The 18,330-nt window shown below is 30.9% G+C and overlaps 2 protein-coding genes across 10 annotated transcripts; one reads left to right on the forward strand and one right to left on the reverse strand.

Annotated features, from left to right (window-relative positions):
- The first annotated feature begins 1,138 nt into the window (after nt 1-1,138).
- LOC106064315 (vacuolar protein sorting-associated protein 28 homolog) lies at nt 1,139-8,461 on the forward strand. 9 transcript variants are annotated; one of them, XM_056028712.1, is made up of 11 exons: nt 2,105-2,171; nt 2,204-2,222; nt 2,574-2,628; nt 3,250-3,278; nt 3,450-3,487; nt 3,704-3,793; nt 4,393-4,495; nt 4,597-4,698; nt 5,161-5,214; nt 6,643-6,734; nt 8,192-8,461. In XM_056028712.1, the coding sequence occupies exons 3-11, from the start codon at nt 2,589-2,591 to the stop codon at nt 8,310-8,312; spliced, it is 669 nt and encodes a 222-aa protein (XP_055884687.1). In that variant the 5' UTR covers nt 2,105-2,171; nt 2,204-2,222; nt 2,574-2,588; the 3' UTR covers nt 8,313-8,461. The 9 variants fall into 9 exon arrangements, with proteins under 9 accessions (XP_055884682.1, XP_055884681.1, XP_055884680.1 ...); XM_056028707.1 differs by lacking the exons at nt 2,105-2,171; nt 2,204-2,222 and adding an exon at nt 1,139-1,216 and having other exon boundaries at nt 2,572-2,628; XM_056028706.1 differs by lacking the exons at nt 2,105-2,171; nt 2,204-2,222 and adding an exon at nt 1,371-1,413.
- A 1,147-nt stretch (nt 8,462-9,608) lies between these two features.
- Nucleotides 9,609-18,294, reverse strand: LOC106064318 (DEP domain-containing protein 1A-like). The gene is made up of 11 exons (XM_056028703.1): nt 17,959-18,294; nt 16,574-16,731; nt 16,299-16,412; nt 15,471-15,833; nt 15,117-15,295; nt 14,326-14,466; nt 12,845-14,170; nt 12,310-12,479; nt 12,002-12,178; nt 10,972-11,145; nt 9,609-10,292 (listed from the first exon to the last, which is right to left on the reverse strand). The coding sequence occupies exons 1-11, from the start codon at nt 18,019-18,021 to the stop codon at nt 10,152-10,154; spliced, it is 3,006 nt and encodes a 1,001-aa protein (XP_055884678.1). The 5' UTR covers nt 18,022-18,294; the 3' UTR covers nt 9,609-10,151.
- Between the last annotated feature and the right edge of the window lie 36 nt (nt 18,295-18,330).

Genomic DNA, 18,330 nt, shown 5'->3' on the forward strand with positions numbered 1-18,330 from the left:
TGTATGACTATAGATAGAATAAAAGTATATATAGAATTTGCTGAGACTGCTGCCTTCAGCCTTGTTTGGTCTGTCCATCAACCACAAAAAAAAACAAAAAACACTGGTCTCTCTCCAGCTCCAAAAATCAATGTGAATGGTCATCTTCTTAATGGAGGCATTAATTGGAGGCAGGTGTGGACAGTATAGAAGCACTAATTACCATTCAACAGCTACGCTGGGTCGAACACTTATATACTAGGCTATATAATATAGCATGGAAGACAACTGCATGCCAAAGGCAATCCATCTTTGCTAGCTTAAAGGAGGATGGTATTAGCAGAGGTGCCCTGTAAGTGCTATTTATAGATGAGCCCATTTCACCCTTGCAGTCACTGGCATTTAGACTCTAGAAGAAAGTAACTGACAGCTGAAGTATGAAAGAGACAGTAGGACTCAGTAGGAGAGCTCTTTAACAAAGGACAGGTACCACGTTTGATATCCAAAGAAAACCCGTTTTATTGACGATAGGCACAGAAGACGATATAAGAAAACTTTTTTTTAACTACAGACAGACAATGGCTTTGTCTGTATGAGATGGGGAAAAATATGCAGGTCGCAACTGGGTTGACAGTCATCAGAGTCATCTCAAGTCATGTGAAACAAACACTGCACTCATTTGACTCCCCTTTTAATAATAATATATTAATATAATATAATTATAAATAATAAATATATTAATTAATAATAATATTTAATTCTAATTGAAGTAATTGTCAAATTGATGACTGTAATGTCTAATTACTGTAAATGATAACTCTGTAATCTACATCTAGTATCTAGATCTAGATTTCAATTCAAATTTTTTTATTCAAATCTAATCTAAAATTAAATCTTAATTAAGTTAAATCTTACTCTATGTGACTAGATCTAATATAACAATATAGATCTATTCTAAAAGACTAATAGTCTACTCTAGTAGATCTATGTAAATACTAGACCGTAGTAGACCCTTTTAATTTATAAATACTAATAGTAATAGACTCTACTGTGTATTGTGATTTTAATTTCAAATCTAGGCCAGTGAGTTTTGACCTTACGACACATATTCTGTGTGACCGTGAGCTACATTCTATTATTAGAACAGATTCTAAAATACAGTCAAATTCTAAAATCTAACGGTTTTACACATGTGGCGTCTAACTATCTATTCTTAAAATTAACTGATTTAGTCAAAAGTTTAGATTCTACTCTGACCATCAATATAGAAATTAGATCTAATATCTAGAATCTAGATTTAAATTTTGAGAGCGCTTTAGTGATGTACGGCGGCTTACGTTTAGATAGAAATAGTAGTAGAGTTCTCTTGTGAGAAAAATAAATAAATCATTGTTTATATTATTAGATCATGAATGATTAGACCTATTACTATTAGTAAGTATTACTAATCTAGACTAATTCCATGATTAGACCTACTACTAACTACTAGTCTATATTTATATTATATCTTATTATTAGATCTAGACTAAAATCTATAAGTTCATATAGATAAATGTGTAGATTAGCGGATTTATAAAAAAAAACGACTTTAATTAACAACAACAAGCCTTTGAATAGTTTGAAATTGACTAAATTCTAAATTGTTACACTACTTTATACTAGATCTACATCTAGGCATTACTACTTACACTTTCAAACTTTTACTTTGTAAGTCACAGTGAGTAAGTTTGTTAGATTCTTAGATCTAGATCTAGATAGATCTACTTGTAATTTGTAAGTGTTACTTAGTGTTACTCAAGTTACTGTTAACAACAACAAGCCTTTGAAATTGACTAAATTCTAAATTGTTACACTTTCAAACTTTGACTGTGAGTAAGTTTGTTAGATTTTTAGTATAGTATGATCTAGATTCTAGATCTAGATTTCTAGATAGATCTACTTGTAATTTGTAAGTGTTACTTAGTGTTACTCAAGTTACTGTTAACAACAACAAGCCTTTGAAATTGACTAAATTCTAAATTGTTACACTTTCAAACTTTGACTGTGAGTAAGTTTGTTAGATTTTTAGATCTACATCTAGATCTAGATTTCTAGATAGATCTACTTGTAATTTGTAAGTGTTACTTAGTGTTACTCAAGTTACTGTTACTCACTAAAGTTACTGTCAGTAGTGTCAGACTACCACTAGTTACTAGTTACTGTGGATATTTTTTAATTTTTTTTTTGTGGTACCACTGTTAGTAGTAAGTGTTTTAAGTAAAAGTGTAAAGTTAAATTGAGTTAGAATTAGAACTGTTAGTTTATCATAGTTTATGCTAGATCTAGTTAAAGTTTATTAAGTTTATAATTTAGACTAAAGTTTAGAAATTAGATCTAGAGTCTAGTAGTGTTTCTAGATCTAGAATCTTAGCTAGTAGTTCTACTAATCTACTACTAGAACTAGATCTAGACTTTTAGAGCTAGAAAAAAATAATGATTTTATTATTTATTATTATTAATTATACTGACATTACAGTTCATTACTGTTGTGTACACTACACCTAATAATATATATACTCATGATACTGACTATAATATAATAATACTTCATCTAGATTCTAAACATCATAATGTTTGCTCAAGTAGGCATTCAACAAAACTCTGCTCCAAGTAAGTTCTAGATCAAGGTCTAGATCTATAATCATATATAGTATTTTTATATAGTCATTATTGACATTATCATTATAGAATCTAGAAATATAGTCTAGATTATATTAGATCTAGATCTATACAATATATTATATATATAATTTAGATCTAGATACAAATTTACTTACACTATCATCAATCCAGTCTACTGTCTAGCATCTCTACCATCCTACCACTTACTCTACTGTCCTACTCATCACTGTAAAATGTAAGCTAGTTTGGACTTAGAAAATCTATATAGTTTACTCCTCCAAAAAATTATATCAAGATGTCATCTAATATATTTAATAAAGCTAATTGTAAAGTGTTTGTTTTATATTAAAGTAGATAAATGTTATTCACAAAAATCCACTCTATTCTACCCATCTTGAATCTTGGCATTTGAAACTTAATCATGAATATTTATTGGATTGTTTTGGATGCAGTAGGATGGGTGTCAGAATTCACAACCACAGCTCTAAACAAACAAGCAATTGACTTGAGTAGTACATTGATTTTATTGTAGCTTTAAGAATAAAAAAAAAAAGCACAAATTTTGTTTAAAATGTAAAATTATCTCTTTTTTTTTTTTCAATTTTACAGATCAAGCAAATAATCCAGGTTTATATGAGGTATTTAATTTGTCAAATCCAAAGATATTTATAGTTGATATTAAATATTTATTAGCATGTATGACTTTTTTTTATCATTAGTTAAAAAAAGGTATTTGAAAGAAGAAAAGTCTTAACCTAATCTCTCACATCCATTACAACCTTTAATAATGTATTCATTTTTTTTTTCAGGAAGTTAAATTATACAGGACAGCACGAGAGAGAGAAAAGTAAGTTTCGCAAGATTTTTTTTATACAAAGCAAAATTTCTATTTTTATTTCTAAGCATTTCTTGTTACATTAATGTATCAAAGACATGAAGAATAATCTGTTTGTAGAAATCAGTTATAAATCATTTAAAATGATTTGCAATTTATCACAAAGAAAACTGCTTATAAAGAATACAAAGTTTCCAGGAAAACTTTTTATTTATTTCCTTGAAATAGATATGACAACATGGCAGATCTCTATGCTGTGATCAACACATTGCAAAGTCTAGAGAAGGCTTATATCAGAGATGCTGTACTTGCCAAAGAGTAAGTAGTTTTGAGCTTAAAGACTAATCTTTTTGATCTATTCATCAAGTTCTGTTAGTCCTGAGTTATTCTTTATGATTTCTTTAAATTGTATTTAAAATCTTTCCTTTATAATATATGGGACATAATTATCTTCTCTTCTGAAGTAATGTTTGCAATTTATAAGATCATCAAGTTTTTACTGTTTATGAATGTCTCTCTTTGAATAGTAGGAGCCTGCTTGCAGTATTTATCCCACTTACCACTAAAGAAATAGGACCAGAGCACATGACACTGGAACTAGAAAAAAAAGAGATGCAAAAGCAATAATAAATACTCTTCATTCAATTTTTGCTGCATACTTTTTACTTAGAACAGGATTGATTTAGTTCCATCCTATATTGTTATAAGCAAATTCACTCTAGCTAGATTTATAAACTTATAATTCATGTGCAGCATATTTGATGCAGGTATGATCACTAAATTGCATAACCAATTTTACTTTGCTATGATCCTGGATGCATTCTTTAGTTGTTGCTGAAGAGATCTAATTGCAAACTAATTATTTGTTATTCTCTATTTTTATGTTGTTTGAAAAGGTAACATTTTATTTTTTTTAGGTACACTGCAACATGTTCAAAACTTTTGGTCCAGTATAAAGCAGCATTCAAACAAGTTCAGAGTGATTTCCCAACTATTGAAGAGTTCATGAAAAAATACAGGGTAGGAAACTTTGACAAAACAAATGTATATATTTTTTCCATTTGCTGTAATATTTCTCATGTTTGTTTGTTTTTATTTTGTTGTTATTTTTGTTATTACAGCTAGATTGCCCTGCTGCTCTAGAAAGGATAAAGGAGGACAGGCCTATTACTATCAAGGATGACAAAGGCAACACTAGCAAATGTATTGCAGACATTGTATCTGTAAGTTGTTATCCTTCCACCATCAAAATTATGACTTCTAAAACACTGAAATAGTTTTGGTTGGTGTTTTGTTCTTATTAGTAAATGAATGGTTGGCTCAACGAACTTTATGTATCCTTTGTAGTTTAACAAAAAATGAATTCCAGGGAAATATCATGGCATATTATGGAAGTTATTTGTTAAAGTACAATTAACTTATGATCTATCTGCAATGGGCATAATTATAACCAGTGTTGCAGTCTTTTAAAAAAGTTATTTAAAAAAAATTTCAAATACTTAGCCAGCCTTGCACTTAATGTTACACTAACCATTTATTGTCACAGGATCTTGTCTAAAATCTTTTGAAAAACGTTTTTTAAAAAAATCTCTACTTACACTCTGAAATTTTTATTCAAAATGATGTAAATGTAGACTCCCTATTTAACATTACTATAATGTAATTGTAGCATATTTTTTCCCCAGCTATTTATCACAATAATGGACAAACTAAGGCTAGAGATTCGTGCTATGGATGAGGTAAGGGCTAACTTTTAATCTTTAAACTTTTCCTGTTTTTTTTTGTTTTTTTTTCTTATATTCAAAATAAAAAAGCAACAGGTAAATATTAACTATTGTTTAAAAAAATGTGGACTCTTTTTTTTTATGTGCATGTAAAAGAAACAGGGTAAAGTTAATGGTACAGCACAACTAGGGTTGGCCTTAGGCCACTGCAACCTATGCTGCCAGATTGGGCCCCGCATTTCATTGGCCCACGGTAATTCTAGGTGTAAGTTATTAAATTAAACCATTATAACTTATATTCCCGTAGCCTCCTGATTCTCCAGGAGCTCCTGGCAATCTCCTGATATTGCAAAATATTATAAAAAGTGCTGGAAATCTGAAATTATTAAAAATCTAAAATAAAAATAGACAAAGTTGTCGTTTTGGGGTGTCTTTCAATATGATAAATGCCAATGTTATGCGCGATTAATAAAACTGCATTGGCACCTTTCACTTAACAATTTTCTAATACAACTCTTAGTTTTACTTATTATACTTCTCTGACTAGGCCCCTTGCAAATTCATAGGGCCCCACTATTGTTAGAACCAGCCCAGATGCAACTTCAACATAAGTTTTGTCAGACACCTAAGCCAGAATTATTAGATTTTATAAGTATAATGTTGATTGAATTTGTTAATACAGTGGTTGGTTAATCGTTTGCTAGCTGGTATATATATCATGGTGATTGAATTTGTTAATACAGTGGTTGGTTAATCGTTTTCTAGCTGATAAATTGAGAGTCTCATGCTCAAATCCAGAATGTTGTTTTCTTACAAACCTACAGATCTCAAATTATCCCCCTTAAATAGGTGCCTAACATTGGTTCAACATTTTTTATGTTGTCCTCAGAAACAAGGGAATGTACATTTTGTTTTGTGCAAAATGGAGTTATGTGTCTTTTGCTTTTCAAAACAGTGTCTATTTTTTTACTTCCACTCACTGGTTTTGGAAAAAGTTTACACTCACTAACTTGTTTTCTATGTGCTCACACCAGATTCAAACCATTGAATGAGAAAGAAGATATTTATTTAAGAATACAATAATAAAATTAAATAAATTCTGTGTTCTATGATTAATTGTTTTTTTTTGTGACCATTATTGTTCTTACCCTCACCTCCTCCCCCTTTCTCTCCAAGATTAGCACTTTTGGATTTGTTTAGTTTTTGAAAACAATCAAAACTTCTTTTCAGTGATAAACTTTCTTAGAAAATATTTCTGTCCCATTTGAACAAAAGAAGCTGAAAGTAAATAAAATATTTGCCTATTTGTAATTGGTAAATAAATGCTTTCTATTATCTTCATTTCTCTTTAATACAGTAGACTGTTCATGACCAGTTACCTCCTTATTTCTTTCATTATCTAAAATGCACGAATGCTAACTGTAGAAATTCCTCAATATACAGATCCAGCCTGACCTACGAGAGTTGTCTGAGACTATGACCAGGTTAAGTCTTCTACCTGCTGACTTTGAAGGCAAACAAAGAGTGAAAAAATGGTAACAAGTTTTAACAACTTTGTATTATTTTATTTTTACCTGGTAGTATTATATATTTTTTAAAAATTCTTTTCTATGTATCTCATGTTCATTCTGCTTTGGATTTGTAAAAAACAAACAAAAACATACCTAGCAACCAAGCTCATTGATAAAAAAATTAGTGTGAATATTATTTTTTTCTTCTGTTAAAACCAAGTTATAAATGCATCCAGTTTTTCAAGCAAATACAAAATTTTAATTTTCAGCTTTTTCAAGCTTATAATCTTTATTTTACTTAGCAAACTTCACTAAAATATTAAGTGACCTGCTAATGTTCTCTGAAATAGTAATCATGAAAATGCAATGGCGCCTGGTGATTTTATATGCCCAACCTGTGATCGCAGCTGTGTATCAAGGATTGGCCTCTTTAGTCACACAAGAAGTTGCAAAGGGAAAAGATCGTCTCACGAGACGTAAAATGCCACAGAGCACACCTTAACCATCTTCAATCTCCTTATGGTACCGTAAAGCAAAAGAGGGTGCTCTGTCAAGGCCTAAACTTATGTAACATAGGTGCATATTTATATGTACTTTTTAAATCAATAATATGTTTTTAAAAATGTGCAACTGTTTTTTTGGTGAATACTGTTTGCTTTTCAACATAAGAAGCTGCTTCATTATTGGAATCTAAATTTCTTAAACACCCCCAGCCATTTCCCAAAAATATTTATCAAATAAGAATACCTTTTTATTTTTTACATAGACACTTTTCTTTTCTTAGTAAAATAGGAGGATCCATATAACTAGTCTATCTATATCTCAGGTGAAATACACTGTGGTTTCCAGTTAAAGCAGGTCTCCTTAAAGTTGTCTTGGTTACAGTATGCCCACTCCACAAAACATCTGCCATGAACTATGGTGCTTTGACCAATATTTTATTTTTCTGATCCATGCACCGATTAGGAAGAACCACCAGCTTATTTTTGATGAGCTTTTTAAAGGCAGAGATCTTCCTATGCCAAAGGCAATAAAGCCTGCATTTCTTTCTGAATGTGCTTCCATATCCTTTAATCATCCAAGATCATCAAGGCAGCAATTACTTTATTTCAGAGTTCAACTCTCCTACTTTCTTAAGCATAGCTTTATCAAGCACCTTTCACTCACTATTAGCAATAATTGTTTTGAGATGTTTTAGTTGATACTCCACTCCATGACCTCAAACCTTGTAGCTGTTTCTATGGTATTCGGAGATAACCCTTAAATCTAATGGCCCTTTCCCTATAGACCACTGGATGCATTTTACAGGCAGTATTGCCTTGAAGAGAGACTTCTATCTATAATAATTAAGATTGTATCATTGTTAATACAGCATACAGTATATTGTAGTGATCTTCTCTTAAAATTATAGTATTCTAAATAGCTAGTCTTATGATAAAAATGTTTGAACTAATAAAAATATTTTGTCATAATCTTTGCAGGTTAGACACGTTGGGAAATATGCAAGCTTCAGAAGAATTAGATGATGGTCAAGTTCGACAGATGCTTTTTGATCTGGATGCAGCATACAATGAATTTAACAGAGTTTTGCATGATCATTAAAATGAATTTAGGAACAAGTTTTGCTTTTCTTTCCACCCCTAAAAAAAATTGTTTACAAATTTGCTGTATTTATTATGTTAAAAATATAAAAATTACTACAATTCTAAAAAACATTAAATTATGTCCATTTTCATTTTAAAATATACATTCATTTAGTCTTTGTTTTTTTATTCAGCCTATTTAGTTATAAATTACATGATGATTGTGGCAATCCAAAATATATATTTAAAGAAGTTCTCTTAATTAACCCTTTGATATATGGGCCCTATGCTTGTCTACATAATAATCTAAAACAATAATTAAGGGCCTTCATTAGTTAAAGGAGAAAAAAGTAACTTTCTTCAAGGTATCGTGAAACTATAAATACTACACTATAAGAATTAATCAACTCAAGAATTTTATTAAATTGAATTTTAATGACTAGATATTAACGTTTCTAATGAAGTTGAACAATGGATTTCAAAAGTATAAAAACAAAAGATTCATTAAGTATCAATACAAGTTTGAATACATTTGATTAATTGTTTTTAATAAATTGCATAGCTAGAAAAAAATTATTTAATTTGTCTAGGAAGTAAGCCTTTAACAACATAAATACTAGGACGGTCAAAATCAGCAGTAATACCAAGTATATAATTAGAATTGAATTGTTATGACAAGTTGGATTATCAGCATGGAAGTCTTTTTAGAAAACCAATGAAATTGTTACAATGATAACTACATTTGTATTACTACTTAAGAGGTACATGAATTAGAACATCTGTCTATTTATTGCCAATGTATGAGTTGTAGAAATGTAGTACATTTTGTTAGCATTCCAAGTATATTTTTTTTTGTAAATTGAACACCGGGGCTTCTGTATGAGTATACATAAAGAGGAATGTGGGCTTAATTTTAAACATACTACCCCAAGGCAGATTTTTAAAAATTAAAAAGGTAACAATATGAGAACACCTTTGAGCTTTATTTCTTTTTATTGCCATCCAACTAACCCTCCCCTCTCTTTTCCAAACATAGTTACCTAGAGGGCCAGCTATTGAAAATAAAAATCAAGCCTAGTAGAGTATGGAATGCATATGCTGTAAAGGTTATAAATCCTACTTGTACAATTGTGAATGTTATATTGAATGTACACCTATTTGAAAAAATAAACATTGCATTGAATTCATCAAATACAAATTTTTTTTTGGAATATATGTAATTGGCATGCATACAAATACAGGAGATAGTCTAATAAGTGAATTAAATGCTAATATATAAAATAAACTATTCTTAATGACATTAGTAGCCAAAGTAATTTTTGTTTAAACTAAGGCAACTTAATTTTAAAAATTAAAACAGAGTGAATATACAATGAACACATGAATTCATTATGAAATCAAAACTATATACAAATTAGCAGGGTATTATGGCACATCATCAAAAATAACAAGATTACAAGGGAAGAGGGAGATGTCAATACACATTGAAAAGAATGATGTGTTCTTTAGAGGTTGAAAGAAGACACTTAGTGCATAGTTTAAAGGCCTTGAACATATTTTACAATGTCTAAAAGGCAAACAAAATCAAACGACATAAATGAGATATTTACAAAATAGCACCTTCAAATTGAGACAATATATAGTATGCATAATAACTGCTACTTAGATGCAAGTTGTCAATAATGAAAAATAATTCCTTAAAGAAGGATTACTATTTTGGTAAAAGGATCATTGTTACAATTTTAAAATGTAAACATATTTACAAAATTTAATGCCCTTATGTTTTTATATTGAACCAGGAAGACTTGAAATTCAATGTGAACATGCCCAAAATATGACAAATTATAACAATGACGCTTCACAATCTAAGGCCTTTTAGTCTGTTGAGGGGTCCAGATTTTGAAGGCTTCCTTTCTTTTGGCTTCAATGTAACAACTGCAGCTTCTGATTCAGGTGTAGGAAAACGTTGTGCATAGATCGTTGGGTATGTTCTTTGAAACTTGTACATGCAACAACAAAAATTACAATTAATGTTTTTGAAAAAAAAAAGATTTAATAAGTAATAGATGTGTAGGCTACACATGAATCTTATAAGACCAAACCAGATTAACAAAGACAGTTGACAAGAAAAGTGAGACAGATTATCATATAGACATAAAGTAAACAGAGCTGCTGTGGAAAGGAAGCAAAGAGAAACTTCCTGCTGGGTTTTTAGAGATTTTAGGTAAAACAAAAAATCTTATTAGAGACATAGACACTTAAATGGTTTTAAAGATGCACAACCAACACTTGGACTCAATATTTCAATGAAAACTTTAAAATGTGGAGTATTTACCAGAGAGCATGTTTTTTCCTTAACATTTTTTAAAGAACACATATTGTTACTGGATCCATAATAACATTTTTTGTCCACAGTACATCACAGACTGACAGAATGACAAAATATATGATACAAACCCATCAATAAACAGTATTCTCAAGAAACTTCTTGTTTCTGCCTTGATTGGCTTTAATTGAAAAGTAGCTTTCAATGCTACCAGTACTAATGGTAAGTAAAGAAAGCACATTTCTCTCTCAGTTCTCTCTAAGTCTCTTCCTTTTTGAAGTTCTCCATTTTAAATTGTTTGTTTGACATTTTATTTTTAAAAATTGTTTTTATAAGTGAACAGTAACGTTACCTGTTTCAAATGTTTTTTCTTTGTTTTTGTGTCCAAATGATCATTGGCAACAATCCCCTCCAACAGCTGGGCCAGTGCAGACTGTGAGGTTGATATCCTTTGATTCTCATAGTCAGTGACAGTTGTCTGCTGGCAGAATCTGACAGTTCTGTCAGGTCTTGGTGAATAGACAACCTTTAAACACATTGTGAATTAATGAAATAATATTTTTTATTAAACTGAAAATTTAGTTGTATTTGAGAATATAATGACTTACACCACATGTGAAATGATGCTCAGGACAGCAGACAAAAGTTGAGGAGACTACAACAATAATTTAAGAATGAATGCTGGTGCCATACCAATAGACAAATTTATGTTTCAGCATAAAAAATAATTTGGCCCTCTACTACAAATGCCCACTAATCAAATATCATCAATTCACAGCCTCATCATAGTTCAACATGGAAATCATCTATGGAATATCTTTACCTATCAAAAAACTATGTAAAAATGATTTCACTAGACTTTATTGCGCTGTAAGAGTGATTTTTGCAGTGTGCTGTACACTTGTACTACCTTTAAAATTTAATCTACAAGTGGTTCAGGATACAGGCGCTGAGAGTTAAAGTGGTTGACTTCTAAACTGAGAGGTCCCGGGTTTGAATCTCTGTGAAGACTGAAATTTTTAGTGCGCCCCTGAGTCCATTCAGATCTAATGAGTACCTGACATTAGTAGGGGAAAGTAAAGGTGATTGGTCATTGTGCTGGCCACATGACACCCACAATAACGATCAGCCATAGAAACTGATGGCCACATCTGCCCTCTAAATAGCAAGGTCTGAAAGGGGTACTTTACTTTTATTCAGGATACACAAATACCACACAACAGTAAATTATGAAAACAAATGCAGACTTCAATAAGTTAATTCCCTAGCCGCTTGGGTTTTATTAAAATTAGTTTTATTTAATATTTTCCAACATTCTATTTTGATAGTATTAAAAAAACAACAACAATATATGGGTAGCACTAAGCATTTATGATTCCTACTTGTGGTCTCTGCATTATCTTGAGTCTGTTGCTAACTTGAGCTTTAATTTCTGAAGGCGGAGTGAAGATATCATCATAGAAATCTAGCATGAAGGACACCAGCTGTAAGACAAGTACATTGTCCAGTTCACTGTCTTCTTGAGAATGAATGATTCCTTTGTAAAAAGTACTTAAGAGCTGCAATAAGATCAAAAAAAAATATTGTTCTATCACATCCAGAGTCACCAATTTTTTAACATAATAATAATAATAATAATAAAAAAGCATCAGTGTGTGTCGTAAATACATATGATGGCTATTTGTCTTACCAAACTTCGCGTTGTCTGGGTATAATCAAGAAAGAGGTTTGGGTTCGAATTCATTTTAGTCATCATTTTAAACAGAAGGTGAAGTTTTCTTCTGTTGGCAGGGGGCAGAAGAAGGCTGACCATTTGTAGAGAATTTTTAGCCCTCTCTTCAAAAAGTCCATTTCTGGGAACTGGAATGGGTAAAAGAAAAACAAATTAATTTAGTGTTAATTAAATGAAATGATTGCTATCAATATTTAAAGACAATACCTTTTTTTTTTTAAAGCTAGCAATGAATTTAAAATTGTTTTTCAAAATACGAATGTATTTATTAACAAACGCGAAAAAAAAAAGTTTCTGAACCTCCTGTATCGCAAACTTGTGATTTTATAGTACAAGCTTTCAATAGCTTTTTTTTTTGCAAGATAATACTGTGTGTGTGTATATATATATATAAATAATAATGTTAATGAGTATATGTTATAGAATATCTGTTAATGCAAATATGTAAATTTATGTATCTATTAAGATAAGGTAAAAAAAAAAAAGTACTTACAGTTCAAGAAATTATTTTCACAACTCTGAACTTTATTAGTGCTAAAGAATGGGGTTATGTATGACAAATGGAGATCTGGTGTGACAGCATGACTTTTAGGTGACAGAAGATGAGTGGAAACTGTATCAGAGTAAGGCCTGGGAAGTGATGCCTCACCATTTTCTATTACTGGCAAGTTCTCTGTTGTCACAGCTAGAGAAGACCCTTTCTCAGCTTCAGTCAGTGAAACAGGTCTTTGTCTCTGAGTTCTGTTTCTTCTAAGCAAAGAGGTACCCTCTTCTTCTGATGATTTTACAGGCCTGTAACCAGGGCCATAAGCTTTTACTAAAGAAGGTGTCCTGGAAATCTGTGTGAGACTCTTGTTAGGGCCTAGGCTACCTGATGCAGGAGACGAAGAAACAGAGTGGCTCATGTCTTTTTCACACAGTTCCATATCATTTAAATTTTGGTGACTCAGACTTTTTTTCTTGCTTATACTCTCATTGTGTGATATAAAACTTGAATGTCTATTGACGCTAGTGTAACTTGTGTTATGCTTTATATTAAGTAGGCTTTTGTTTTCTGTCATGTCACATGACTGATTTGTCACATCATATTGTGACTTACTCCTGGGTAAAAATTTGTGAGGTGGGCTTTGTATCTGATTGACTTGTGAACTCCCTGGTGACCTCTCAAGGTCAGCACTGGTTTGCTTTTCTTTATTCCCAGTGCGATCAAGAGGCAGCTGATATAAATCATCCTCTTCATCGTGACCATAATCTGTGGTCATACCATTCTGGTAAAATATTCTTGTCACTGTCCGGTTATCAGGCCCAAATGCTGTTTCATATCTTGACACTTTCAGATTGGGTGTGGATCCATATTTTCTAATAGTTGACCGATCTAGGTGTGACACTGGCCAAGCTTCACCAGCTGAATGAGTGGTTTTGGACAAGGCGTGGCAGCTTTTAAACGATGTCATAGTTGGAAAGATGTCCACATTAGGAAAATGGTCAGTACTTTTGTGACCCTCACGAATTTTGTCCATGCCATCAGTACTTGGGAAAACTTTCCTGTTGTTGTAACTTAAATAGGATTTATCCATGTGACTGACAAATCGCAGGTCTTCTTGAGTACCAAAGTGTTGGCGAGACAGGCCAATCGACTGCAGATCCTCATTGGTGCCAAATGTATGATCAGTGTTATCCAGCAAGCAGTACTTTCGAGTGAAATTCAGGATAATGTTTTCCAACGAGGCAGAGGTCCACAGGCTACTGCCCATGCTTGCCTCTCCTTGACCAGTGTGATGAGGGGAGGAGTGTCTAGGTTGACTGTTGCCTGCCATTACTGAAACAAACAAAAAAATGCCTATTAATAAAGAAAACTTAAAACAAGGTTTATTGGGTGAATATTACATTCTGCATGAATGTAGAATTAAATCTGTGTTGAGACAGAAAAGTTGTATTTACTGATATTAACATAGTGCTCAATATGATACTTACCAAAAACATTTATGAAGACATCATAATATATGTAGGGTATGAGGGGTTCATCTAGCCCAAGAAAATAGTCTTTGACAACACCAAAAACATCTTTCTCGAATCCTGGATAATTAGGTAACCCTGGCTCTGGTGGTTCCGGCCCTAAACACAGATACAATTAATAGATTTGATAAATATGTTTAGATTTAGATTGCAATCACAAGAATTTAGATCTAAACAAAATTGAAAACTTTAACCCAATAGCTCCTATTTCCAGTTTGAAAAGAGTCTATGCATAGAGGTAGCTCTAAATTTTTTTTTAAATTTTATCATGAAAAAAACAACAACAACATTGGAACATTCTTTTTACAATAATATAAACATATATAGAAATAAAAATAGGAAAATATGTCTAGTTTTGAAACAATATATAATAATATATAAAATGGGATAATTTATATTTTTAAATTTAATATCTTTAGATAAAACAAGCCTTTAAAAAAAGTACTCAATTTCCTAGGTATACTTTCATTTTATAAAATTGCAGAAAATAAAAATAGCTATACACATTCAGTTTTCATTAAAAAAAAAATCGCAATGCTTGTGTTCTCATTCTGAACAAGACTCGCATAAAAGTTTTTAAAAAGGCTTCTAACTTTCTGTTGCATTAGGTATATACCAAAAACAATGCATCCTAATGCTTGGATTAAGTAAAAAACTTGAAAGAATGAAAATCAAGGAAGATAGTTAAATAATTTTAAAAAAACTGATGAAGAAGAAATGTATAATAAAAAAATAAATGGAGTATTTACAGCGAGCCAAACATTTCATGGCAGACATGACCCATTGAGGTAGGTGGTCTTTGGCATCCAAATTGGTCACTATGCCACTTTTGTTCAGATATATGCAATTGTGCATAATATTATAGCCATCAATTTCCTCTTCTGTGATGATGCCAGTCAGCTGTCTCACACTTAAAGTTTTTTGAAGCCTGGCAGAAAATAGAAATACATTACTAGTTAGAGTTACAGCACAACATCAGTCTACAACGAGGGGAAATGAAGATGATAATCCAAACCAAATAATAACTTAATAATTTGTAAAAAAATAATATATATATCCATTCAAACTTTTAAACATAAATGTTTTAGAAGAAAATCAAACACCTGTGAATAAAAATAGTTTTCCAAGTGTCCTTGATCTCTCGAGTTGTTAAAATTCTAGTCACAAGATGGCAGGGTGGGTAACTTTCTTTCTCTGTGTCTTGTTTGTTCCTTTCCTCCTCTTTCACACCTTTTTCTTTTTTAAGAATTGATATTTTTCTGCTAAGTTTGGATATTGGCTTCTGTTCCACAGTACATGCAACTTCTTTTGCTTGAAAAGGGGCATCCTTATCTTTATGATAAAGTGGTTTTTCAGGCTTATTGATTGAATGATCTTTTAGTGGAGGCCTGTTGATGCCAGAATCATTTCTTGGAGCAAGTGGAAGGCGATAAATTTTCATCTTTGATGGAGATGCTGGCAAAAATCTAGTTAATAAACAAAATTTACATTTTTTGAAAGTAATCATCACTAAATTTCTTATTGCTTACAAATTAAATATTATATGTATGTAGCACTGCAAGTTAGAATTTTTTTTTAAAGTTTCAGGATTACATGACCACCTATGTTTAATAGACAATCGACATTATGAAAAATCGGGGCACTTGGTGACACTTTTGAGTGATAACATAGTAAGATAAATTCTGCTATACCTATTGTATGGTTCTTTTTTTCAAAACTGATGTAAAATAAAAAGCTTCCATCAATGTATCAAATGAGTTTAAGCTAAAATAATTTGGGTTTTTTGCTAATTTTAAAATTGACATTTCAATGTATTAAGAAACTATGATGATGTGGTAGAGTTAGTGGCTACTGCGCTAAGATGTAATAATCTTCAATTTAAATGAAACATCCAAAAATGTTACAAAACAAAAGAATTTGTCCAAATTTACCTGTAAAGTCTATTCTCTTGTACATCCTGCTTGTGGCGCATACTTTTTGTCACTTTCACTTCTTCGAAGATACCAGCTTTATAAAGTTTATTGAGCAAGGAAAGGGCTTTTTGTCTGTAATAGGTTTTAGGTTTTTCTTGATTTTAAAAGTGCATCAAAAAAAGTTATAGAGACGTGTCTTAAATATTTACTGAAAAATAAATTCTATTCATCAGGTTCAAGAAAGGTTTTCCAATTTAACATTATCAAACATTTAAATGAAACTCTTAGCTCACCTTGAAACCTCTTCATTAAAGTTATTATTGTTTTTTAGATAATGCAGTAGCCATTCAGCAGCGGATGTTCCAGAAAAGCAATTATCAAAAGTCTTCATGTAACGTCTGTGTTTCCCACATGGAACATATTGGCGAAAGGCAAAAATCACATCATTCCACTGAGAAAAAAATAATTAATTAAGAGTCTTTTAATGCAAAAGGGTATTAGGATGGGATAATATAAGGATTAGCTACAATGCTCTGATAAATGTTTAAAAATCTTAACATTTTTTAAGTCCAGTGTATGTCTTTGATTTTAAACATCTCAATTTATATTATTTTTTAAATTAATATTAGAGTATAATCTAGATCTAGATTAGATTTCAAATCTAGAGACAGAAATAGAGAACTATAAAAGAGTGTATATTCATTAATCCTGGAGATATCTTAATATTATTAAATTAAGTCACCCCATGATGCAGCGATCTGCACCGCCAGACATTTATAAGCAATTCTTGTTGATATCATCAAGTACTATGCATTGTTTAAAAAAAGGCTTAATCAACCTAGTGAAGATGATGCTGTCAATGTGTTATTTTACATTATAAATATATTTATAATGTAAAATAACACCTTGATATAAATATTATAAAGCTGTGGAAGTTTCTACCAAACAGCATTCTAGAAAAAGGATTGAAGTCGTTTTACAAAAAATTGGATTAGCTGATTAGCTGTGAATGAATGATAGCAGCTGCATGTGAGATAAAGTAATGAAATTAAAAGTGTATTATAAGTTAAATAAGGTATACTTGTTCCAAATTTTAAGCTTCCATAGATAGATTAGATCATGGAATCATGGTTATAAAGTATAAAGTTATGATGAGTTAAAGACAAAAATTCATTTTTTAAATCAGTTTTTTTTTTTTTACATAGAACCTAGATCTATATTTATAATAATAATATAGAATGATAGAATAGTCCATAACTTCACTCCTATATAACATAAATTACATAGAAAGATAAACTTGGTGTCCTTGTAAACCTCTCAGCACCCCAATATCTACATAACTAGAATTAACTAGATCTAGATCTACTTGTCTTTTATTTTAAACTAGAATTACAAGATCTATCTCTAGACAGTTTCTGTTGATAGAGTTTATAGTTTATAGAGTCTCTATATATTTTGTAAATATTCTATAAAATCTATTATTTTAGTCAAGTATCTACTGTACTAGAGTCTAGACTAGACTCTCACTCTATATAGAAGAAAAAAATGGGGTCTAGATAATTTCATATATAAATAATAATTAATATATAGATCTAGAGATCTAGATCTAGAGTCTAGATAAAGTAAGATAGTAGATCTAGAATCTATATGATTAAATTATTTTAAATATATTATTTACCAGACGTGTTGCTTTGTACGGTCCACAATAAGCAGAATCTTGTGTATTTCTTGTTAATTCCATGTTTAGAATCTAGACAATAGATCTAGATCTACCGTAGTAGCGAACTATTGACACTAGACTAGTCTATAGAATCTAGATCTAGATATAATAATAATAACTTATCTTTAATAAATATAGAACCCTAGAAACGTGCTGAACACAAACATTTTTAATTTCAAAGCAACAACAACACTTAAAAACAAAACCTTTTCCTTGATTGGATGGCTAAAAATATACAGAGCAAAGCCTCAAGTTTGATTGGATAGGTTAGATCTATTGTTTTTTTGTTTTTTTTCTTTTTAATGCTGTGAAAAAATTACTTCCGGAAAT

The sequence above is a fragment of the Biomphalaria glabrata genome, chromosome 5, assembly GCF_947242115.1.
Source record: "Biomphalaria glabrata chromosome 5, xgBioGlab47.1, whole genome shotgun sequence".
In the NCBI taxonomy this organism is placed as follows: domain Eukaryota; kingdom Metazoa; phylum Mollusca; class Gastropoda; family Planorbidae; genus Biomphalaria; species Biomphalaria glabrata.

Bases quoted from the DNA above. Each gene is read 5' to 3' on its own strand.
- LOC106064318 (XM_056028703.1), bottom strand. From the start codon at position 18,021: ATGGAATTAACAAGAAATACACAAGATTCTGCTTATTGTGGACCGTAC. The intron at 16,413-16,573 runs GTGAGCTAAGAG...AACCTATTACAG, and splicing joins TTTAATGAAGAGGTTTCAAG to ACAAAAAGCCCTTTCCTTGC. The intron at 14,467-15,116 runs GTAAATACTCCA...ATCTGTGTTTAG, and splicing joins CATGAAATGTTTGGCTCGCT to GGCCGGAACCACCAGAGCCA.
- LOC106064315 (XM_056028707.1), top strand. From the start codon at position 2,589: ATGTTTGCTCAAGTAGGCATTCAACAAAACTCTGCTCCAA. The intron at 2,629-3,249 runs GTAAGTTCTAGA...TCAATTTTACAG, and splicing joins TCAACAAAACTCTGCTCCAA to ATCAAGCAAATAATCCAGGT. The intron at 3,279-3,449 runs GTATTTAATTTG...TTTTTTTTTCAG, and splicing joins ATAATCCAGGTTTATATGAG to GAAGTTAAATTATACAGGAC.